The 26,058-nt window shown below is 35.1% G+C and overlaps 1 protein-coding gene across 2 annotated transcripts in view; it reads right to left on the bottom strand.

The window, feature by feature from the left end:
- The window catches only part of LOC135222192 (uncharacterized), a 349,661-nt gene that overhangs the window by 138,331 nt on the left and 185,272 nt on the right, over positions 1 to 26,058 (bottom strand). The window contains exon 2 of one of the 2 annotated variants that reach the window (XM_064260345.1): positions 15,818 to 16,332. In XM_064260345.1, coding sequence (XP_064116415.1) covers positions 15,818 to 16,332 — 515 coding nt within the window. Of the gene's footprint in view, positions 1 to 15,817; positions 16,333 to 26,058 lie in introns of those variants that run through there. The other variant, XM_064260344.1, reaches the window with a different exon arrangement.

Genomic DNA, 26,058 nt, shown 5'->3' with positions numbered 1-26,058 from the left:
CAAAGCAAGTGAAAATAGAGATAAGCAAGAAATGAAAAAGTGGGAAGGATATGGAAAATACAACTTCTACAGTAAAAATATAAAATGGTCAGAAATTAATGAAGAATTAAACAAAGATTGGGGATAACATTTTTCGTAAGTGATGACATAAGGGTAAATACGGAGATATTATATAAAATATTGGAGAAAATAGTGGAAAAATATATACCGAAGAAGAAAAGTAAACATCATTCATGCATACCAAGAGACAGAAGGATCTTGTTCCAGAAAATCAGAAAGTGGAAAAAAGGTCTTGCAAAAGAAAAAAATGCATGGAAAGTTATAGACTAAAAACTAAAAAGATAGAAAATGCAGAACAAAAGATTATACAATCAAAAGAAAATGAAAAACGGGACTTGGAAGAAAAAAACCTATTTTAAAATTCAAGCAAAACCCAAGCTATTATACTCATATGCGAAGAAGATGAATAAAAGAAGAATAGAAATAGGCCCTCTGAGAATTGAAGGGAGATTAACGAATGAAAAAAGGAAATTTGCAACATACTGGCAGAACGATATAAGAGAGAATTCACCCCTAGAATAGATAATGAAGATAATGATATAGAAGTAAGGATGAAAATAGTGAATATTTAGCTGACATAGATATTAATGAAGCTGATATTGTGCAGGCTATTTATGAAATTAAAAATGGAGCTGCTGCAGGGCCTGATGGAATTCCTGCTATTTTGTTAAAGAAAGTAGTTCATTCTATCGCAAAGCCACTTGCAATATTATTAAGACAAAGTGTAGATACAGGCAAGATTTATGATGAGCACAAATTAGCAATATATTAACCCTACTTTCAAAAGTGGATCAGACTAGATGGCAAGTAATTATAGGCCTCCGTGAGTCTAACATCACATATTATGAAAGTGTATTGAAAGGGTAATGAAGAAAAATATTATGAAACATTTAATAAAAAATAATTTGTTTAATAAAAGGACAAACATGGTTTCGTACCCGGAAAAAGTACACAAACCCAACTGTTAGTCCACCGTGAGAACATAATTCAAAAATATGAAAGCGGAAATGAAACAGAGTGGTTTATTTAGACTTTGCAAAAGCTTTTGATAAAGTAGACCATAATATATTAGCGAAGAAAATTAGAAAACACAATATCGTGGATAAAGTAGGAAGATGGTTAAAAGAATTTTTACACAACGAAAACAGATAGTTATTGCAAACGACGAGAAATCGGATGAAGTTAAGGTAATATCCGGTGTGCCGCAAGGTACGGTGTTAGCTGCAATACTGTTTGTTATTATGATTGAAGACATAGACAATAATGTGAAGGATTCGGTAGTGAGTAGTTTCGCAGATGACACAAGAATAAGTAGAGAAATTACTTGTGATTGAAGATAGGAACGCTCTCAAAGAGACCTTAACAAAGTATATGATTGGGCAGAGGTAAATAGGATGGTATTTAACTCTGATAAATTTGAATCAATAAATTATGGAGACAGAGAAGAAAAAAGCTATATGCATATAAGGACCTAATAATGAGACCATCACAAATAAGGAAGCAGTTTAAAGACCTTGTGTGATGATGAATAAGGAACATGTTATGCAATGATCAAATAGCAACTCTGTTGGCAAAATGTAAAGCAAAAATGGGAATGTTGTTACGGCACTTCAAAACAAGAAAAGCTGAACACATGATTATGCTTTATAAAACATATGTTCGTAGTCCACTTGAATATTGCAATATGATATGGTACCCACACTATCAAAAGGATATTGCACAAATAGAGAGTGTACAAAGGTCCTTTACAGCTAGAATAGAAGAAGTTAAGGAACCTAGACTACTGGGAAAGACTACAATTCTTAAATTATATAGTCTATAGAAAGGAGAAGAGAACGCTACATGATAATTCAGGCATGGAAACAGATAGAAGGAATAGCAGAAAATATCATGGAACTAAAAATATCAGAAAGAGCAAGCAGAGGTAGATTAATAGTGCCCAAAACTATACCAGGAAAAATAAGGAAAGCACACAGGACCATTAATTCCACTACGCACCAGCATCGATAAGCAGAGTCTATTCAATGCGTTGCCAGCTCATCTGAGGAATATATCAGGAGTGAGCGTAGATGTGTTTAAGAATAAGCTCGACAAATATCTAAACTGCATCCCAGACCATCCAAGATTGGAAGATGCAAAATATACCGGAAGATGTACTAGCAACTCTCTGGTAGACATTAGAGGTGCCTCACACTGAGGGACCTGGGGCAACCCGAACAAGATGTAAGGTCTGTAAGGTAAGGTCTCTCTTTCTTTCTTTCTTTCTTTCTTTCTTTCTTTCAAGTTTTGTAGGAACATTAGGGATTTTTTGCAGTCCGTATCCTTTTTTGTCTGCTCTCTCTCTCTCTCTCTCTCTCTCTCTCTCTCTCTCTCTCTCTCTCTCTCATCTCCGTGCGGTTTTTTACCTCATCTATGGCAATAAATTCGGGGATTTTCCTTTATTTACCCTTTTGTCTAATGAATTCTCTCTCTCTCTCTCTCTCTCTCTCTCTCTCTCTCTCTCTCTCTCTCTCTGTCATAACTCAGAAATTGCTATATTCCGGGAGAAGCAATCTAAAGTTGAAATTCTGTATACTTTGTCCATTTATATTTAGATGATTCTTTTACTGAGCTGTTTTAATGACAAATACAAATAAGAAGTTTTTACCACAATATGGAATAAAGAGCAGGCTATCTGCTGGTATCAATAGCTCAAAACACATTTTTTGAGTTGTGTCACTCTTCTGGCAAATGAGTCATGGTCCGACTGACAGTTCTACTTTTTAGACGTGGACGTTCACCCTTCTAACAGTCGCGGGGGTGAACTGAGAGGTATTACAGTCCCTTTTGTCCAGGTATTACTGTGGTAACTATCCCTTTGATACAGGTATTATTGTAGTGACTGTCCCGTTTATCCTGTGTTCTGTGGTGATACTCCCTTTCATCCAGGTATGACTGTGCTGTCGGTCACCTTTAACCGGATATTAATGTGGTGACTGTCCAGGTATTAATATGCTGTCCCTCCCTTTTATCCAGGTATTACTGTGGTGACAGTCCTTTTATCCAGGTAGTATTACTGTGAAGACTTTCCCTTTTATCCAGGTATTACTGTGAAGACTTTCCCTTTTATCCAGGTATTACTGTGGTGACAGTCCTTTTATCCAGGTATTACTGTGAAGACTTTCCCTTTTATCCAGGTAATACTGTGAAGACTGTCCCATTTATCCAGGTATTACTATGAATACCGTCCATTTTATCCAGGTATTACTGTGAAGACTCTTTCTTTTATTAAGGTATTACTGTGCTAATATTAACGAGGAAATTTGCATTTGAACGAATCGAAAAAAAAAAAAAGAAAAAAAAAACGCCTAATAATTCTAAGCACGGTCGGGATTCGGGTTGGCCCAAATAATGCCCGTTTTTAATTCCTTATTATTGATACAATCCCCCCTCACCATCCGCCTATTATATGGAAAGCCGGGTATTTGGGTGGGTAAAAAACCATGACCTACTTCACCTATCAGGGGATCCCACCTACGATGGCGGGGGGGATTCGCTCTCATGCGCGTCCCCCAAACCTACTCTGATTTATGGATCTGTGAATTAAAAAACAGGGTTGCAACCCAATGTAACCAAGTCAAAGGCACAGAAGGCCTTACATAGCCAGACTTTTTTTGCCGCCTCCTGGAGTGCAACTTAACCTAACTTTGGGAATTAGACATTAAAAATTATTGGCTGGGAATCTACCTTTACCTAACCTAACCTAAACCTTAGGTATCAGGTCATAGCCTGGTGTCAGACCATTAACATAAGCCTAAGTTACCAAGTCCTTACTTAGCTAGTGCACGCTGCACTTTAATACCCTTCATTAAAGTATCATGGACCATTTAAAATATATCCTTGTATCACTTCCCCACCCCCAACCCAAAAATGTTTACCCTTTTCAGAATCAGAACCTACAGATACAGGTTGCCATGGCAATGTTAGAATACCTCCTTTTATGCCTATTTCGCTCTTGTATTTTCACCCACCTAAAGTACCTACACCAAATTACCAATATCCGCTGTAGTCCGCAATAATTTTGGGATATAACCTATAGGGTTTCAGTAGCCTTACACTGATCATTTGTTCCCGGAACGAATAGGAGGTAAAACTGCATAGAAAAACGTCAACTGCCATAGTCTAGCTCGCCTCGGAATAGTTATATAGATCTACCAATACCTTTTCATTCACAAGGCAACTGATGTCCAGTGAAATACAAATTAATTGATTTCTACCATACCCGTATCCTTCAGTTGTAAAATTGCTGCAGGAACTTAAAGCGAAAATACTTGGTCTTGAAGACATTCAACAAACCATCTTGAATATAAAATCCTATCAGTTTACGTTCTCAGATCAATCTGCTGATATTATATAAGTAGAAAGTTATCTTCACCTCTTACTTACACTATTAAATAAAATTACTGACGTTAATAGTTGTAAAACAAGAGTCTCTTTATAATGAAAGTTTGCTTCGTCACCGACGTCGGGCGGACGACACACAAAGCAGCCGAAACCGAAAGACTTCTGTTGAAATGCCATATATGTAAACAACATACAATTGAAGCTTCTATATTATTATGTGATGGAAAATAATTTACAGTAAAATATAAAGATAGATTACTTTCTGGTAGTGTTATTAAAATGAATTTGTGCTGGACTCATCATCCAGAAATCCCATGTACTATACTGTAAAGAAGTGTAAAAGGATGTTTTGCCTCGGCCACCGATCGAGTGTGTTACACGCACACACACACACACACACACATACACACAGTTTTCCTGTTAAGGCAAAATGAGAAGTCAGTGACTAATAAAACAGGAGATAAAGGACAACATTTTGAACGTCCTGTGAATTATCAGAAAATGCCTATTTCAACTTAAAATCGAATAATAGTTGTTTTCTACGTTCTGTTTACGTCGTCCTGACCAGATCTCCCCAAGGGTGACATTTCAGAATTTCGTTGTTAAACCATTACAACACTACCTTTGATGTCTAAAACTGAAAAAAATATAGCATACATACTGCATATAGCTACTGTTACAACCCTGATATAGAGATGCATTACTATTTTTCTACTTTGTAATGCTGGCGGGACCAGGTCAAAAGGAGGTAAGCATGTAATTGTAAACAAGATCCGAAAAAGGGCAGCCAGGATCAGAAGAGTAACGCTATGCCTAAGTCATAGGTTATACCACCTGTAATGGAGTGAAGGAACAATAAAGCTGTGGGTACTTTACACTAAGTGTGTATTTAATCCACCTTAAGCCAGCGAAAGCATTAAGTTATGACGATTGTCTTCTTAGGCTTGTACAGCAGCTTCAGGTTAGTTTTCACAAGAGCGCCGCCAACGACGAAACCCCACTTGAAGGAGACTCATGAAGTTATAATCCAAGAAGAGGAATCCAATGATGAAGAGTCACTTGATTTGAAATGTATAGTAAACAAGAGTTCTCTTCAGCCTTATGTTGTTAGTTGTCAATTGAATCATAAGCCCTTTTTATTTGAAATTGACGCCGGTTCAGCTATTTCCACATTGAAGAATGATGATTTCAAGAAGTTAAATTGTACTTTACTGAACTGCAGAACTAAATTGCAGGGCTATAACCAAGTGCTAATTAAAGTATTTGGGAAGGTAAAAGTTTCAAATTTTCAATACAAACAGCAAAATCTTTCAGACGTTGAATTCATAATTGTTGGGCCAGACTCCCCAAATAATTTGATTTGTAGGAATTTAATAGATAAGTGCAATATAATTAATGTCCATCAGTTAAATATAAAAGATTTTGTGGAAAACTATAATGTAGATAATTTGAAGCCTATTAAGAACTGTCAAGCCCGATTGTATCCTAAAGTTGGTTATGTTCCTGTTTTTCAGAAGGTCCCCACGGTGCCGCTGACGTTACGCAGTGAGGTTGAGAGTGCGCTGCAAGAGCTTGAAAAAAAATAAGATTATAGAAAGAGCAGAATGCTCAGATTATGCCTCACCAATTGTTACTGTCAGGAAACAGAATGGATCCCATAGGGTTTGTGGGGATTTTCGTAAAATAAATGAAATTCTTCATGAATCTAAATTTCCATTACCTAATATGTCAGAATTAATTTCCAATGTGTTTGGATATAAGTATTATACCAGACTTGATCTCAAGAATGTTTATTTGCAAATGGAAGTTGCTCCAGAAGACCGTAAATATTTGGTAATTAACACACATTTGGGTCTATATAGATATTTATGGTTACCATTTGGTATCCATTCTGCTCCTGCAATATTTCAGAAGTTAATTTCCCAATTGTTAGCTTCTTTTGATTTTGCTTATCCATATCTGGATGATATTGTTATAGGTGGAGACTCACCAGCTTTACATGATAAACGTGCAACTAGCAGAGAGAAGAGCCCCATTAACTGTCCTTGTTTTCAGTCTGTTTTGTTTAATTTTAAAGAGGTTAACTTTACTGAACACTCGCTCGCATTCAGCATTAGAGTGCAGCAAGCAAAGAGCAGTTAGAGCAAAATTGGCTAGGTCTGAAAAACTACTCTTTTTGGGACACTTCTCCCCAGAACTTATCAGGTGACTCATTAACGAGATGTTTAAGTTCATGTTGCAATATGGGAAACGTTCTCCATTGATCATCCAGCTTTTGAAGTAGTGAGTGGTCATCTGGGGGTACAATCAGAGGAAGCTCAGATGCAAAATGACAGGACATCATCATTGAAATTATACCTCTTCTTTATTTATGTGCATGCCACTACAAGGAAACTTCTACACCTCTGAAACAACTCCTGCTGTTGAGCTTTCTTTTCCTGTATGGAGGGTTTTTTTAATCCCTGCATAACTTTAACTCTTAGGTACATTTGGCTGTCACTATGATGCCTGTCATGTCTTTCAGGATTTACAGTATTTAGATCAGTTTTCATTACATAGTTCCTGTCCATAAATGAGAGAAGGAGGTCTCTGAATAGCATGGAGAACTGTTATTACTGCTTTATCTGACCGGAAAAATTTGTTGAACTCAGTAAACTTTGGAAGAACCAAGTCCAGGAACATGAAATACAACTTCATGAAAGGATCATGAAGGGAGTTGATAATCAGCTCTGTTGCTAATAGTTTCTCAGCGAGCCACTTCTCCGAGAAAAATAACTTCAGTGCCTCCCACTGTTCCAATAGCCTTTGAACCACGTTACAATGGGAGACAAGCGGCGGCAAGCCATGTACGGACTCTGAAATAAATTAAATATAATATTATTATATATTTATATATAATAGTATATATATAATATATATATATATATATATATATATATATAAATATATATATATACTTGTAGTATTTAATATGCTGAATGGAGCATTTGTACTGAACAGGATTTGATAACGAAGAATTTCCAACGAACCATCTTGAAGCAGGTATAGACTTTCAATACCATCAAAGATCAGCCAAGGGCGACGATACCCCGAAGGAGAGTATTTGAAATGTAAAATCTCTAACTAAAGACGAATTAATATACCATCTTCTATCTCTGATATTCTTCTATGAGAGAGAGAGAGAGAGAGAGAGAGAGAGAGAGAGAGAGAGAGAGAGAGAGAGAGATACTGGTAATTTATGCTGTATGTATACACACACACTTGTATAATTTCTCCACTATATCAGTCACTATTTCCCTCCCAGTAACTAGGTGCCATTAAAAAATGAAGTCGCCGTGTTATTTTCATTACAATAGGTTATCAAAGTTAAGTCAGCCTAGTTGCGCCAAATGCAGCAGAATAGAACTAATATATAAAACGCGTAAGAAAACTTGCTCATCATTCCGTCAATTTAATAAGGAAATGTGATAACAGAACATCTTTGGAAAAGAGAGAGAGGCCTCAAGAAGCGGAAGCGACATTAACAAGAAAACTCGGACAGACATTCGGATACTAATAAAATGTTGAGCCTTTGGGAAACAGGAACCTTATTCAAAGACCATAAAAAGTAAAGCCTAGAACGAACATTTGAAAACTAATAAGATCTCAACTGGAAACCTCTGACCTTTGAATAACATTCAGCATGAAATGTTACCAGAAACTGCTCTAACGTTTGGATGACTGACGCCTCGAACAAGATAGACAGCAACGGGCAAACTGTAAGTCTTCGAACACTTACAGTTTAGTATTGTTAAGCATTGTTAAAGTGCGTAACGTGTTCCAGACATAGTTATGGAACTGATATTTTGGAAACGGTATTATGAGCCTAGCAAGAGCACCACTCAATAGTGAAATGGGGGATGCTTGTGATTCAAGCCTTTCAGATCTCCAGACGAAACAGTTCTGAAAGTTGCTTATATTTGTTTAGGTAACGTAGAATATTCGAATATATCTTGCAATCCACATCGCTGGAGCAGGATTTGCGAGGTGCTCTCCCTCAAATCCTACCTACTTAAATGGTCATCATTAGACCACGCAAAAGTAAAGTAAAATTAACCAGACCCCTGAGAGAGAGAGAGAGAGACCGAGAGAGGAGAGAAGAGTGAGAGAGCGGAGAGAGAGATAGATTATTATTATTATTATTATTATTTGGAAGGAGCCCCTCTTATACGGCAGTCATTAAAAACAATTGTTATTTCAACGGCACTGAGCCCATGGAGAGTGAGTGATCCCTATTCGCCCTATTATATTCGTCTCATCTGCAGGTAGGTGGTGTATTAAATTTCCAAAAGACTTGGGAAGACATCCATCTTTCGTTGTTCATTTACTCTTACGCCTCAACCAACACGCAGGGTTGTCTCATTAGATGACCACTTGCGGAGAGTCGAGGCGTAAAAGTAAAATGCACAAAGAAAGTTTGATATCACCCCATGTCTGTTGGAAATTTCTTATACCACCTACGTGCAGACGTGAAGCAATAAGGAACACTCTCTACAGGCTGAATGCCGTTGAAACTACTTGAACTGCCTTTTTCCGGGGCTGAACCCATTTAAGGGAAAGGGTTTATTTGCACATCTGTAACATTTCACTGTTTGAAGAATAGCTTTCAGCAGGAACTCTCATAATACTGTTCAATGAAATACCAATAAACAAACAAAGACCTTTCCATCGCTTCCCTTTTCATTTTTCTTCCAACATGCAAATGACCTCTAGTAACTCAGCAACAACAAAATACAGTTATTGATTACTGAAAACCGATAAGTAAAAGGAGAGACGAGGGAGACGAGAAAATATGTGATTGGAAAAAACGTTCGCTTTGGGAGAGAGAGAGAGAGAGAGAGAGAGAGAGAGAGAGAGAGAGAGAGAGAGAGAGAGAGAGAGGGGGGGGGGTGGGAAGGGGGGTGGCAGGGAACATGCTGCAGTGGGAAAGAAAATAGGCCAGCTGTAAGGTTAAAAAAATAGAAAAGACAAAAATTTCTTTACAAAAGGAAATGGAACTGATACCAACCTGGCATTCTTTTACCTAAACATTGTTTAAAGTGAAGATACATCCACTGTAATCTATTACTTTGCTTCCTTGTCATCTACAAGACATTTATTGTGAGACAAAACAGATCAAGCCAACGTGGAGATACCAATTCGAATCTCCTTTACGATTAAAAGTTGTTGTCATGGCTTGTAAAGTGGAAAATATCTTTACGTCTTAGAAGACTGTCGACTTTGGTGGTCGGTTTCCTACGAGAAAACTACAGGCTTTCCACTCGTGAGCCAAGTTCTGTTCAAGAGACACAAGTACCGTGATGCTTGAGAGACTTAAAATACAACGTAAAGGATTGCTAAACACTGGATATGACCCCTAATGCCAGGAAAATCTTATACACACTTACTTGTGTGTATCTATCTATGTATGAATGTATGTTTGTATGTGTATATATCTATCTCTATCTATCTATCTATCTATCTATCTATCTATATATATACACACACATACACACAAACACACACCAAGCCTGGATGAGGACAACCATCAAATAGAACTACAGTAAGAAGTCAGCTTTCTACCCAGACCTAAGCAAAGTATAGAACAGTGACAGTGGGGCACAACGAAGATCGAGCAGCCACAGTGAAAAACAATACTTTAAAACTGCAGTTCTTTTTGGTCTCTCTCTTTTTTTTTTTTTTTTTTTTTTTTTAACTTGCGTCTAGCAAAAAAGCAAACTAAGGGAAAGCAAGATTCAAACAGCACTGATTATAACAGTTTAATTTGATCCCCGTACAAAAACCTAGTTTCTAATTACTGTTTCAATAAAAGGAAAACTTTTTGTTAGCCTGGCCCGAATGATTTCTCTCTGACCTACATAGCTGAACGCTGAAAAAAAAAAAAAAAAAAAAAACTCTGAGAGACAGAAAGAAAAAGCCCTTAGGAATCATGGTAAAAATAGCATCGGTATTTTTGTACTATTGCAGTGATTTGAAGAATGTCCTTTGATTCATTTAATTCCGCGAGATATGTCATCAAACGCTTAACTTCTGAATGATTTTGCCCAAGATTCATTGGTTAATCACAGATCAAATAATTTGTTTATTGTAATGACTCAGTACGCGTTACTGTTTTCACTAAGACTTATTGTCACACACAACATGCTCACAAGGTCTGTTGTCAGTTTCAGTAACGGCCGTGGGAGTTTACATGCCAGCGGCGACTGGTATTCATTGGCGCAGACATTCCTAATCCCAACCTAGTAACCGGGAGCATCTCTGTGCTCTCTCATCGTCGTATGGCAGTGCTCTTTCGAAATTGTTATAATCGTTCTCGCGAACACCAACTCTTCGTAGGCCTAACTGCCTTATTTAAAAGACCCTTCTGCCTTTTGCATTACATATAATATATATAATATATATATATATATATATATATATATATATATATATATATATATATATATATATATATCGAGCTACAAACGTCCTTTAATATCTAATTCGCTCTACCATCGGATTAATATATTTTCATATATGTTTAACCGAAGGGATTTTTTTTTTTTGCGATAATAGAATTGCCGGCCGACGGGCACGAACCATCGACATCTTCAATTCCAGGACTGGCAGTGAAGCCCTTAGCAGTGGCGGGGGTGGGCTAAGGCTTTCAAACCGTGCCAGTCCCATGGAATTGAAAGAAGATTTCGAATGGTTTTCGTATTGCCCGGTGCGGCAGGCAATTCTATTAATCGCAAAAAAAATTCCCCGATTTCGGTTTAAACATATGAACATAAATATTTAATTCAGAGGTAGAGCGAATTAGATATTAAAGGACATTTGTAGCTCGATATATGTATATGAATCAACGGTAATGTGATAATGTGATATGACTTTTATATATATATATATATATATATATATATATATATATATATATATATATATATATATATATATACACCACACACACACACACACACACATATATATTATAATATATATATATATATATATATATATATATATATATATATATATATATATATATATATATATATATAATGTGTGTGTGTTCGATGCCAATGCAATTTCATAAAAAGAAATTAAAAAATACGTTCTCGCAGCATGACCTTCCAGTTGCCGAAATAGAGTTCTGTGAAATCCATTCATCGACATCGCTGAAACTTTTACACAAGAACTCGAGTTGTGAACGTATCTGGAAAACTCCAGATACAATGAGGTTTCCTGTCATTCGCGCTGAAGCTCTAAAAGTGTTGCGTTTTCTTTCATGAACAACAGGAAGAACAAGAAAAGAGCTAGACTCAGCCAGTACCATCTTGAACACTGCTTGCAAGACGCGGTAGCAAACACTGAGGAGGCAAATATAGAAAAGTTGGCCAAAGCAGTTCAGCATCAAGGTTCTCAGTGAATCCACAAACAAGCGGAGAGGCGGACTTATTTTATTATTATATTTTTCCTAACGTCCAAGATTTTGAATAATCAGCTTGTGTGTCAGTATTCAAGCAATAATACTTCTATTTAATATTATTTTTCTCTTTTTTTCTTTGTATTTTTGCACATATATAAAAATATGATTAGAGTAATGGGGGATATAATTGATAACAGGCAAACGTATAACTAAATACATTGATCAATAAAACTCATTGAGTTACAATTTAGATAGCACTATAATCTGACTTAAGAGGGAAACATATTACCTGCGCATGATTGTGCGCCGCTAAAGTAGTATAATGTCAATGACAGTTGTGTAAAATTTGCCTGATTGGTGAATATCAGTAACTTTGAATAAATATTCAAATAGTAATAATTCATTTTTAGGTCTGCAATGCAAATCAATTAAAATTTTTTACCGTTAAATAAACGAAGACTAAATCTTTCACTTACTAATTGGACTGCTTCCTAATTCCTAAACTATAAAATTACTGTGGTGCTCTCACGGTTATCCAGGAAACAGGTGGGTGCTCTTCAGCTTAAAAAGGTTGATCAAACTCTAAACCAAATTTTACTTCACTTCACTAACCGGAATATCACGGTATAGCTAATGAGTTGGCGCTTACACCTTGCTCCTTATTCAGTGGGTTCTTCAACGTGCCTCAGTGAAACATCCCTACGTAACAACGGAAAAATAACGTCTCTCACTGTCAAATGAAAATCAGTTTTAAGTAGCGCACTCCTTATTAGGAAGCTGTTGAAACGATTTCATTTACGTGTCATCTGAGATCCCAGACACTCGTCTCATTCAGGGAAATCGAGGAAAGTGGGAAACATTGTGAGAACTGATGAAAATACTGTGCAACTGCCTATCAAAACTATCTTGAAATGTAATGCTGATGATGACTCCGTACGGGAGACGACAATATTTAGTGGAGAAACACAATGTTTAGTAGTAACCCCTCGGGGATCGGCGAATCGTTGTATATGTGCCATTTTTACCCATGTTATTTTTACTGCTGTCATTTCTACCTGTGCCATTTTTTACTAAGTTTTTGTCTGGCATAAAGCCATTTTGACTTGAGGGTATCTCAAGGAAAAATAAAAACAGCCCACCGTTCAATTATTATCCATATTCAGTTATATATATAAGATATATATATATATATATATATATATATATATATATATATATATATATATATATATACATACATCTATATCATATTAATAAATATATATATTCATATATAAGTATTAAATCCAATAATAAAATATATTAGTTATATAATAACAAAAGTAAAATTTATAAAAAAAGTAAATATATATATATATATATATATATATATATATATATATATATATACTATATATATATATATAAAAAAAATATATATCATAATATATAAATATATGATAAATGGAAAATAAATAAAAATAAAATGAAAATAAAAATTAAATAAATTATCTATTATATATATATATATATATATATATATATATATATATAATATATATATATAATATATATATATATATATATACCGGTGTTTCGAAATTATAGAACAAAAGGAAAGTCATGAAGTTTTCTGGTATAGCTCATCTCCAAGTACATTACCTTGAGTTTCTATTGAGCTATTTTTCATTTTACATTTCTTGTATTTTCAGACTGAATGACAGAGTTAGATACAGCCATGGCTAACGACTCAGAGGAAATCAGAAGGAGTGACCAATTCCGGGCTATAACCTTCAGAGAGGCCAGGGATGCTGGCGCATCCTTCATTTCACGTTCCTGGATACCTAAACACATTAAAAGAGATGAATCCTTTGTTAAAAGAAACTGGAACAAAAATCCATAAGACTGTCATCACGAAAAGAGTGAGAATCTGGGAAGGCCTGAAGTCTTCTCTCAGGGGTCAAAAGACATCATAGCTGAGGCAATGGGTAGACCAAGAAAGTCTTTACGTAAATTGGCGCTTGAACTAGAAACAAAAAGGGGAAGTATAGTACTGTATATCGTGAGTTGAAAAAATCCGGTATCAAGCCATTTCATGTTATCAGCAAGGGGAAGTTATAGAGAAGTTAAAGTACTGTATATCGTGAATTGAAAAAATCCGGCATCAAGCCATTTCATGTTATCAGCAAGCCCAACATCACTCAGCAACAGAGAGAAGACCGTGCATGGTTTTGTAGTTCATTTCTTAAAGATTGGGATGAAGCTGACTTTCTCCATATTGCCGCATCAGATGAATTCTTCATTTACTCAGTCAGGAAGCCAAATCATAAAAATGACATCATTTGGACTGTAAAGTTGGATGATATCAGTGATGATGTGTGCTATCGCCAAGTTGTGAAATTTCCTGAATGTCTGAGAATTTTTCTCTGCTTCACAGCCAAATGGATAACGTGGATCATCAAAGAAAAAGGACAGTTATGGAATGGAGAATACTTCTGAGAAACTGTGCTTACTGGTGGAGTAATTTCTCTCCTTAAAGATCCTGAAAATGTGTTATCTGTTGAGGAAGTCACATTTTTGCTTGATAAGGCACCATGTTTCAAGGCTCTTCAGACACAGGAGCTGCTTCGAAACAGTGGTATCGATTTCTTCTTGTCAAGTGAATTTCCAGGTAGCTCCCCTGACCTTAATGTGCGTGAAAACATTGGTAGTATCTTATAGGATCGTGTTGAAGCGTGCACAGTGAATTATGATGGTATACCAAGCCTCGATGACCTGTGAAGAGAGGTGACTGAAGTGCTCAGGAAAATGGAGTTTGAGTCTCAGCTTTTTTGCGTTTTGCTGAAATCATACACCTCAAGATTGCAGGCTGTGGTACAGGCAGATGTAGGTCACACAAAATATTAAATACTTAGAGAGAAATTTAAACAAATACCTGTTCTGAAATACTTTTGTTTTTGTCCATATCAATTTTAGTTTATGCTGTAGAGGGGGAGGGGGCCTAATTTCGAAACACCCTGTATATACACACATATACACTGTTCAGCCATAAAAAAACAACGAGATTTTGAATTCACTTTATCTTCATCTTAATTTATTAATAAGTTACAACCAAGGGGATTATATCACACGTCCTCTGCCCTTTACCTGGATTCAAACCTTTTTCTTTGTTTTATGGTTAGGTGGTTGTGATACCTGTCGCCCTACTTAAAACACCCAAAAGCGTAAGTTCTAACCCTGGTTATGGTGGGAAGACACACAAAATATAATTTACTTTCGGTGTCAGTTATTCCTAAAGTAATGTGCATTCGAAAGCAATGCGTTACTCATAGCTTAATGTAAAAATACACAAAACTGCCAAGTATACAACTGACAAACTATTATGTATGTATGTGTGTATGTATGTATGTATATATAAATATATATATATATATATATATATATATAATTATATATATATAAATATATATATATATACTATAAATGTTCCTTTTTCAATCCAGCTTGAGCAAAAAATTAAACTAATAACCTGATATGAAAGGGCATCAAAGGATCGCATATCTGGACATGAAAATCTTTGAATCTTTACATTGAATACAACGTCGTGGCTGAGGACAGCTGGACGTAAGAATATTTGGGATTAATAAAACCGCAACCATAATAAAAACGGGGCAGCAATAAAAATACCTGAGATATGAAAATCTGAGGAAAAAAATTGCATGGAAAAGATTGAAGAATGTTCAGATATAAGGGGATATCTCAAACTAACGACCAACAAGTATTCCGAAAATGAATACCCAGACCACTGACCTACATGGTAAGTTTTTTACGAATCCTCTGTGTGGTGGTTGGGTGGGAATATTCGTGCGCGTGTGTTGTCGTTGCTGAGGTTCGTGGACTCAAAGATGAGATTCAATGCATTACAAAAATTTGTATTAAGGTACTTACGCTTTTGTTGGCGAGGTTGTGGACGAGACAGTGAAGGTAGGCTGCATTGCCCGCCAAACCAGAGACATTCTTCGGTGTGGCTTCGTCGAAGACAGGGTGGGGAGGGACGATCAGGGGAGCCCCTTCTTCCCCGACCCCTAATTCCAGCAAGGGCTTGATGGGCTCGACGGGGCTGCTGCTGCTACCGCTGAGATTCATGCCCATGTGCCTCGTCCCTACGTTAATCACGACGGAGCTACTGCTCCTGCCTCGGTGGCTGCCAGAGTTGGCGCTGCTGCTTCTTTTCTCGCGGGGTTTCGGCTGCTCGGCCTCGCTGGCGTTTGTCGCCGTTTCTTTCGCTTCGATTCCTTCTTTCGACGTAACGAAGCTTGTAACGACCGTTTCCGTGCTGCTGGAGATTCCGCTGATTGCGCCCTCGTTGTTGCTGATGCTCGTTTCCCGAGGAGACGGAGAAAGCCGCTGGGGGACTGTGCCCTGCGGCGGAGCTGTTGTCGTTAGGACGGCACCGCCACCAGCTGAAAGGATGGAGAAGAAGAAGTATTTTAGTACAGGAGCTACTCACTGATCCTGTCTTTACCATTCAATTTTTGACGCTAAGAGTTCTATTCTTTTGGAGCGCAGTTTTCATTAGCTAAAGGAAAATAAATAAAGGCCATTGGATTGTGTGCTTAATAAATTCGTAGCAACTCATGCACCTTCACATAAGAATGCAAAAACACAATATTTTATATATATTTATATATATATATATATATATATATATAACATAATACATATATATATATATATATATATATATATATATATATACATACATATATATATATATATATAAAGATATATATATATATATATATATATATATATATATGTGTGTGTGTGTGTGTGTGTGTGTGTCTGTGTCTGTGTATGTGTGCGCACGTGTGTGTGTGTGTGAAGATAAAAGGCCCATAAAACACTTTTTAACGTTGCAACCATATACTTCGAGCACTTCCTTCTGTGCTCCTGATCACTGCTACAATATGGACATAGGATGTCTTACAAGAGTATATATACAAAGCATATGTAGGTGTGGCAGCAAGACTTAATGCAACACCTACATATTCTTTGTATATATACTCTTGTAAGACATCCTATGTCCATATTTTAACACTGATCAGGAGCACTGAAGGAATTGCTCGAAATATATGGTTGCAACGTTCAAATTATCATACTGTTATATTACGGTAAAAAACTTAAACTTCATTTTATCTGTTATATTACTGTAAAAGGCATTATATATATATATATTATATATATATATATATATATATATATTTATCGAACTACAAATGTCCTTTAATATCAAATTCGACCTACCTCGAAATTAATATATTTTCATATATGTTTAACTGAGGGGGAATTTATTAAGCGATAATAGAATTGGCGATCGACAGGCGCGAACCAGCGACTTCTCAATTCCAGGACAGGCAGTGAAGCCCCAGACCACCCCGCCACCGCAAGAGATATAAGTATATGCCACCTCCCACCTCAAATACCTGCCGCGCATAGGTATTTTTTGTTTTGGCGACTGCATACAGCCCATCTCGTTCTCGGTTGCGTGATAGTGCTTTTGCCCGCACGTAGTCATTATATAAGTCTATCACATTACCGTGACTCATATACATATATCGAACTACAAATGTCCTTTAACATCTAATTCGCTCTACCTCGGAATTAATATATTTTCATATACGTATGTTTAATCGGGGGTGGTCTGGAATTGGGAGGTCACTGGTTCGCGCCTGTCGATCGCCAATTCAATTATCGCCTAATAAATTCCCCCTCGGTTAAACATATATGAAAATATATTAATTCCGAGGGTAGGCATTCATCTTTTTCTATTTCCATAGTAAATTTAATTGATGGTACTAATTGATTTAATCTGGCAAAAAAGTTATTTACATCTTCATTCCCTGGCCATACACAAATGTACCTTGGTTTAGATATGTTGACGACATAATTTGTGTATGGCCAGGGAATGAAGATGTAAATAACTTTTTTGCCAGATTAAATCAATTAGTACCATCAATTAAATTTACTATGGAAATAGAAATAGATGAATGCCTACCCTTTTTGGATGTCCTCATACGGAGAAATAGTAGTGGGTTTAAGTATAGTGTTTACAGAAAACCTACTAATATTTCTTCCTATGTACATTTCTATTCTGGACAAAACAATAAGGTTAAAAGATCAGTGTTTGCTTCTATGTTTTTAAGAGCACTACGGGTATGTAGCCCAGAATATATAGATGAGGAAATAGATAAGATTCAGAATACAGGCAAGAAACTGAAATATCCAGATAATGTACTAAACAATGCATTAAAAGCGGCAAAAAAGACCATGTATCAAAATCAAAAAGAACCTTACAACAACAAAAATTTGCTTGTACTACCTTATAATAGTAATATGAAAGATATCCCACATCTCCTGAAGAATTTTGGTGTTAATGTAGTTTTTAAAAACAATAAAACAACGAGACAGGTACTTATTAAGAACTCCCCCGACAATGCTAAAGGATGTGTATATAAAATCCCGTGTAAGTCTTGTGACAACTTTTACATTGGTCAAACGGGGAAAGCACTGGAAAAAAGAATAGAACAACATAAACAATGTGGTATATTTGTACATGTTAGTGAGAACAATCATGCTATTAACTGGGAAGGGGCAAAAAAGCTGGTGTGTTCTAATAATGCATTGGAAAGGAATATCACTGAATCTAGTTTTATAAAAGAAAGTTACAACAATAATATGAACATCAGTCAAGGAATGTATAAACTTGATCCTTTAATATCAAAAGAAATTTGTAAACTGTTTAAATTTTAAGGTTGGCTGTAGAGATATATGAAAAATAGGATTATTATTTTGTAAACACAGTAAAAGGGGGCGGGAGTAGTGGTAATGAGATGTTCAACCCCGCCTCCCTGACACCTGTCAGGTGTGGACTTGTACCCTAAGCGGTAGTATCCCTTGAGAATTTATTGTAAATTTTAGCCTAATGATTTTTGAAAGCCACTCCTACCTTGACACCTGCCTGTGGGTGGATCTGCAGTCTCAAACTGTGGTGTGTATGTTCGTCAGTACTGTCCTTGTAGTATATATACTCGTGAATTCTAATACTATGTATCAGTCCTTTGTCAATGGCTTGAAAATAAAGCCGAAACCGGTCAGAACCTACACCCTGTCTCTTATTTTTCACCTGTGGATATGTGTGATATATATAATATATATATATATATATATATATATATATATATATAATATATATATACATATATATATATATATATATATATATATATATAAATATATATATATAATATATATACATACACCCTAACTTGCTCAAACACATGTTACAAGCAGATATTCTGAAAGATATCTGCACAGGGATTTCATCCCTGATTCAACAGTTGTATGATTAACAAAGCAGAAACAGGTCTCTTCTTTCTCTTTGGAGCTACTACCTGAGAGAGAGAGCGAGAGAGAGAGCAGAGAGAGAGAGAGAGAGAGAGAGAGATGAGAGACGAGGAGAGAGAGAGAGAGAGAGAGAGAGAGAGGACTAATACATTCTAATTGATAATACATAAAAAATGCTGTTTCACAAAACCTACGGTGCAAGATCTGAGACAAATCGCTCTGCCAAACTTCAAAAGCGAAAAAACTAAACAGATGGCTTTTCTGATAAACCTTTCTTTCTCAGTGTGAAAGAAAAAGCGGAGATGTAATTCAGCTTTGCAACCTATTTCCCTTTAGTTAGAAGTTTCACAACGACTTTTCAAGTTCTCATAATTCTTTGCATTGCCGAAGTTTTCCTTTCGCTCGGTCCCCCTCTTTAACACACACCACACGCTTACACTATCACTCTCTTTTTCTCTATTCCTAAAACACCAACTCTCTCTCTCTCTCTCTCTCTCTCTCTCTCTCTCTGACCAGAAACTATGCGTTTATTTCTTTTTCTAGAGCGCGCATTCTTTTCTCGTGTCGTAGATCATCTCTCTCTTTTTTCTCTCTTTACAGGCTACAGTGTTCTCTCTCTCTCTCTCTCTATCCAAATGTTGCAATTTTTCTCTAAAACGCACATTATTTTCCGTGACTGAGGTCATCTCTCTCTCTCTCTCTCTCTCTCTCTCTCTCTCTCTTAACAAACTACAATGCTGTCCCCCACCCCACCTCTCTCCAGCCCGCCATCCACCTCCTCCTCCGTAAAAGGCGCAGATACGTTTAATTATAAGAACAGGCTTCGTCAGCCTGATTTCCATATTGCACAAAAGAAACCGACCGACTCAAATTCAACCTCCGGTTTCGAAAACCTTCACACGACTGCATTGCGGTTCCACGGTTTCCGGTCAGGTTAACTTTCTCCTTAAATAGGTTTATGCTGTCTTGTGTTTGTAGGAATGTGTAAGTTTCTGTATGCATGTGTGTGTGTGTGTGTGTGTGTGTTAGTTACCGGTGGCGCTCTCTGAGTTATATGTGGACACTGTAAAGGACTCTCACACACTCACACACACTAGCGGGTCCTGAAAAATTTCATGTGTGGCCACCAATTTTCATATTATACACAGTACACACACACACACACACACACACACATATATGGTATAATATATTTTCCTCAGCTTATGATTCAGTATTGAAGTAGTAGAACTTATGAAATGGAACCCATTTCACAATTTCTGCCCATTCAATGCAGTCCATTTATTGGACAGCAATCGCCTGTTCTATCAGGAGATACCGATTCCATTATGATTATCATTAAGATATTATTGCTGTTATTATTTTTTTCCTCAAAATTTTATTATTATTTCTATAATATATTCCCCCCGTTTTTATATTTCTCATTTATGTTATGAGTATGTAAATCTTCAATATTATTGTTTTGTCATTATTTTCAAGGGAAGTGGGAGAAGTGCCAGGTGCCACACCCTGGATCCGCTAAAACGCGCGCACACACACACACACGCGCGCGCGCGCGCCCATAAGGTTTTAGTGTCTGTAATCATAATCTTTACATGCGCAAGAGTAATTTTTTTATGTCGTATTGCGATCTCTTATATATAAGAAAATTTGTAATATATACGTGAAAAATACAATTGTGTTTTCAGCTGAAAGTCTTCCCTCTCATATATAGAAAATTGCATTGAAGATTACATGAATACAACTCATTTAACATTACTGACTTATGCCCTTTAACAAAAGTAAAAGCCAATTACTATTCTGAAACAGAAGCTTCGGTAAAAATGGAGTTAATACATTAAATATATTAACAGAACTACTCATTTTCTAAAATCAACTTCTTACCTTAGTAGTATGAGCATACATGAAACAATTTTACAGATATAATATAACTATCTGTAAGAACCTTAACTGTCCTCAGCTTACTACAACCAACACTACGTGTCTTGTTAGTGACGTAAATTACCTCAGTATATATATATATATATATATATATATATATATTATATATATATATATACACACACACACACACACACACACACACACACACACACATATATATATACATATATTATAATTATAACTATATTATATAGTATATTAATATATATATGTATGTATATGTTTAATTCTAAATCACAAATAAATTACAAAACGTGATGATTATACGAACAAAGTTACAGCCACGAAGGAAAACTGAAACAGTGGAGATGCTAAGTCCTTTCGTCTTATTACCAAGACATGTTCACAGCTGTGAACATGCCTTGGTAATAAGAACTAAATTACTTGGCATCTCCAGTGCCTTAGTTTTCCTTCGTGGCTGTAACTTTGTTCATATATTATATATATATATAAGTATATATATATATAATATATATATTATATATAATATTATATATAATATAATTACACATACAGTTACATATATATATAATAATATATTCACTTGACAAATATGGTATAATAGTAAGTATATTATACACACAAAGAAATATTATATATAATTATATATAAATAATATATATATTATATTATATTAGAATTATACATATATATATATATATATATATATATATATATATATATGTAATATATTATATATTATTATATATTAATTACTACAATGTCCTTTAATATCTTAATTCGCTCTAAACCTCGGAATTTAATATATTTTTCATATATGTTTTTAAGCCGAGGGGGAATTTATTAGGCGATAATAGAATTTGGCGATCGACAAGGCGCGAAACCATCCGACCTCTCAATTCCAGGACTGGCAAATGGAAGCCCCAGATCACCCCGCCACTGACATGTCCTGGAATTGAAGAGGTCGATGGTTCGCGCCTGTCGATCGCCAATTCTATTAATTGCTTAATAAATTCCCCCCTCGGTTAAACATAAATATGAAAATATTTATTAATTCGAGGTAGAGCGAAATTAAGATATTAAAGGCCCATTTGTAGTTCGAGATATATATATATATATTTATTTATATATATATATATATTAATTTCATTATATTATATTTATTATTATATATAAATTTTATATATAATATATATTTATTATATTTATATATATATAAATATATGTATAAATATTATGTACTTAAATATATATATTATATATAATATATATATTATATATTATTTTATTATATAATTATATATATATATTTGTGTGTGTGTGTGTATATATAATACATAGTGTGTGTGTGTGTGTGTGAAGATGCACACATATGTGCACATACTCAAAAAATACAATTTTCTTAAGAAGTGTTACGAGAAAAGGGGGAGAACTGACAATCCGTACAAGAAGCCTTTTCCTTTCTGCTGAATTTGAGTCAACAGAATATTTCGGGTTACTTTTGCTCACGTCGTAAGAATTTCTAACAAGAAATAGAAGCCCGCGAGGGAGGAGTCCTCCTCCCTTCGTTTCCGCAACCAGTCTAACGTGAAGTCTGCGTCTCACGAACAAGAAAGTTTCCTGACGTCTTGATGCCAAACTGTACACCAAATAGCCAATAATGGTTCCAAAATGAAAGCCAAGCCTGTCTGTGTCCCTTGAAGCTGCCTTTGAAAACTGCCCGACTTCAGTTTTACATTAATATTCGAAAAATTCCTGTCCTTATTACATCTCGTACAACTGGATGTTTCGAAGCCTAATTTTCAGGAATTTTTTTTTTTTTACAATCACCCAAAATAATCAGATTCGAAAACCTGTCTAAAAAAGACTAGGAAAGTTACATAATAACCTGAATTGGATTGGAATACAAAATTTGGGCCAAAGTCAACCGCTGGTATTTATGAGGTCATTCAGCGCTGATAATAATGTTGAAATATTTGGTAGGAAAGGGTGGAAAGTAAGATGGAAGAAAGAGATTTTGAACGGAGGTAGTACGGTACAAGGAATGACAAGGTTTGGAGCCAGGGGCTGATGGAACCCTACAAAAAGTAATGACAACAGTCAACAAGTGAGGTACACTGATAGCACTGGGCCCCCTCACAAGATAAATACCCTGAAGGCCACTTCTCGTCTGCATGGACTAAATCCTCAGTTAGAGGCTGCTCTATTGAGCAAGAGCCCGTGCGACATCATTCACATTCTTCTTTTTGTTTTTTAATTTGATAGCCTCTTAATTGTATATCCTCGCCTTCTGGTTCTCTCCAAGTCCCTATTCTTCAATTGTAGTTTCCTGACTGAGAAAAATAAAGACATAAAAGAAAAAAAGAAAAACACAAAATTCCCTACTTCATCCAAGAAGATGGCAGAAACTTCAAACCACACACTCCCCCAGAAGGGACAATTATATTACGATTTTCACTCTTCTGGAATCCAGGCCACTGCTATGGAAAATGTTTTTTTTAAATAAAAAAGTATAAAATCGTGTTGCATTTATCAGGCAGCGCTATTAGAGACAATTAACAGTTTCGCTTTGGGGCAATAAAATCGTAATTGGCACCTTCAGTGCGGACACGGCTTTTGTGAAGTTATGGGTAATCCGTTTTAGCTCTCCCTTTGAAAGACTAGTTTGGAAAAATATAAATATATCTTGCTTTCTTTCTTTTTTAGGGAACTCCACAAGTTTGAGATTTCAGGAAAAGATGTATGAAAATGTAATATAATTTTTTCTTCGATAATAGTTCTCCTCTCAATGCATCCGGTGCTAAACAAAATCAGTGTGAATGATAGCTTTGAATAAGTATACGTACATATATACACACGCAAACACATATACTGTACAGTATATGTATTCATATGCATACATACATGTGTGTGTATATATATATATAGATATATAATATATATATATATATAGTATATATATATATGTATGTATATATAAATATATATATATATATATATATATATATATATAAATAAATAAATAAATAAATATATATATATATATATATATATATATATATATATATATATATATATATATATATATATATATATATATTATTATATACACACAAATAATTTATATAAACACATGCAAATATAGGGGAACTCGGACAATCCGAGGAATGATCTACTATCATAAATATTGAGATTGACACAAATTAATCAAGAATTAACGGCTCCTCTAAAATATTGGAACTACGTAATCGGGATTCTGTTGACATTTTTGTCGCTGTTTATTTTCGTTTCACTTTCACTCTGATTAACTTAACTATGGCTGCCCACGACTCAATCCTTCATATGGATCTAGATTTGTAAAGATATTCTAAGACCTCTAATTTACACACGCACACATATATATGTTTATATAATTATTATAATTAATACATACATATATATAATTATATCTATATATTATATATATATATATATATATATATTATATATATATATATGTTGTATATATATTTATATATACACGTGTCCTTAATTATGGTATGGAATGGAAAATAAGGTCCAATAATCTATCACTGAAGTGGATACATATGAAAATCACGTATTAACACAGAACAAGAGTTGAAAGAGAGAGAGAGAGAGAGAGAGAGAGAGAGAGAGAGAGAGAGAGAGAGATTACAATAAAAAAAAGAAAAAAAAAGAGATAGCAAGCATTGTGGAGGGAGAGACGAGCCCGGGCGGGAATATGCAGTCGGGAATAGAGCAAGGCGCATCAGCAAGTACTGACAAAGCCATGGACTAGTAAATGCCATGAAGATACCAACTTCCGTGGGAGAGAAGTTCGAGGGGGGTTGGAGGCAGGGGAAATTGGACGACGGTCGAAGTTATAGGAAGTTATAGGAAGTTTACGTAACGACTCCAGAGCACCAAATTCCTCATCTCGTCGGACTGCTTTGAAAAGGAGGGCGGTGTTTTTGTCTTTTGAAGTACGTTACGTTTTTCGTCTTCTTCTTCCACACTCTTGTTTTTCTTTTAGCTTTCTTTCGGTTGTAACCAGCCCGAGAAGAGTCGTTATTAGGCTCAGAGGTCTGGATAAACTAATCCTTTATAATAATAATCTTTCGGTTGTACAAGACTTCCATTCTTTTTTTTTTTTTTTTTTTTTTTTTTACTATCCGTTTTTACTGAAAGTTTTCGTCGCGATAATTCATATATTTACATTATAATATATATATATATATATATATATATATATATATTATTATATATACTATATTGTATGTAATATATATATATATATTATATATATATATATATTATTATATATATATTATATATATATATATATATAATTATATATATATATGTATATGTATATATATATATATATATATATATATATATATATATATATATATAATATATATATATATATATATATACACACACATTTGTATCCTGTCTTATGCTTATTACAGTAACTTGAGCGTTCTCTCTCTGTGCTTTATATTGCAACGTCTTTCTAATCACACACACACACACACACACACACACACACACACACACACACATATATATATTAATGTATATAATATATAATATATACATTATATTACAATATAGTCCTCTTTTTCTCTTTTATTTCCTTTTACTATGAACAATTTCCATTCTTTCTGTACGTGCCTTTGCTTTCATTGCGAGTTATTTCTAATAAATATCCTTTTTCTTTCTCTCTGAATCCTTTCTTTCTTTCTCTCTTTTACCTCATCCCTCCCTAGTGTAAATTTCGACCTTCTCTCTCTTTCCTTGTGCCTCTGTTTTTATTGCAATCTTTTGCTCCGTTCTTACTCAACAATAAACTTACTTTGTTCTTTTCTGTA

This window comes from Macrobrachium nipponense, chromosome 3, assembly GCF_015104395.2.
Source record: "Macrobrachium nipponense isolate FS-2020 chromosome 3, ASM1510439v2, whole genome shotgun sequence".
NCBI classification, from domain to species: domain Eukaryota; kingdom Metazoa; phylum Arthropoda; class Malacostraca; order Decapoda; family Palaemonidae; genus Macrobrachium; species Macrobrachium nipponense.
Note: the sequence above shows the minus strand (reverse complement) of the source record. Positions and strands in the feature narration are given on the sequence as shown.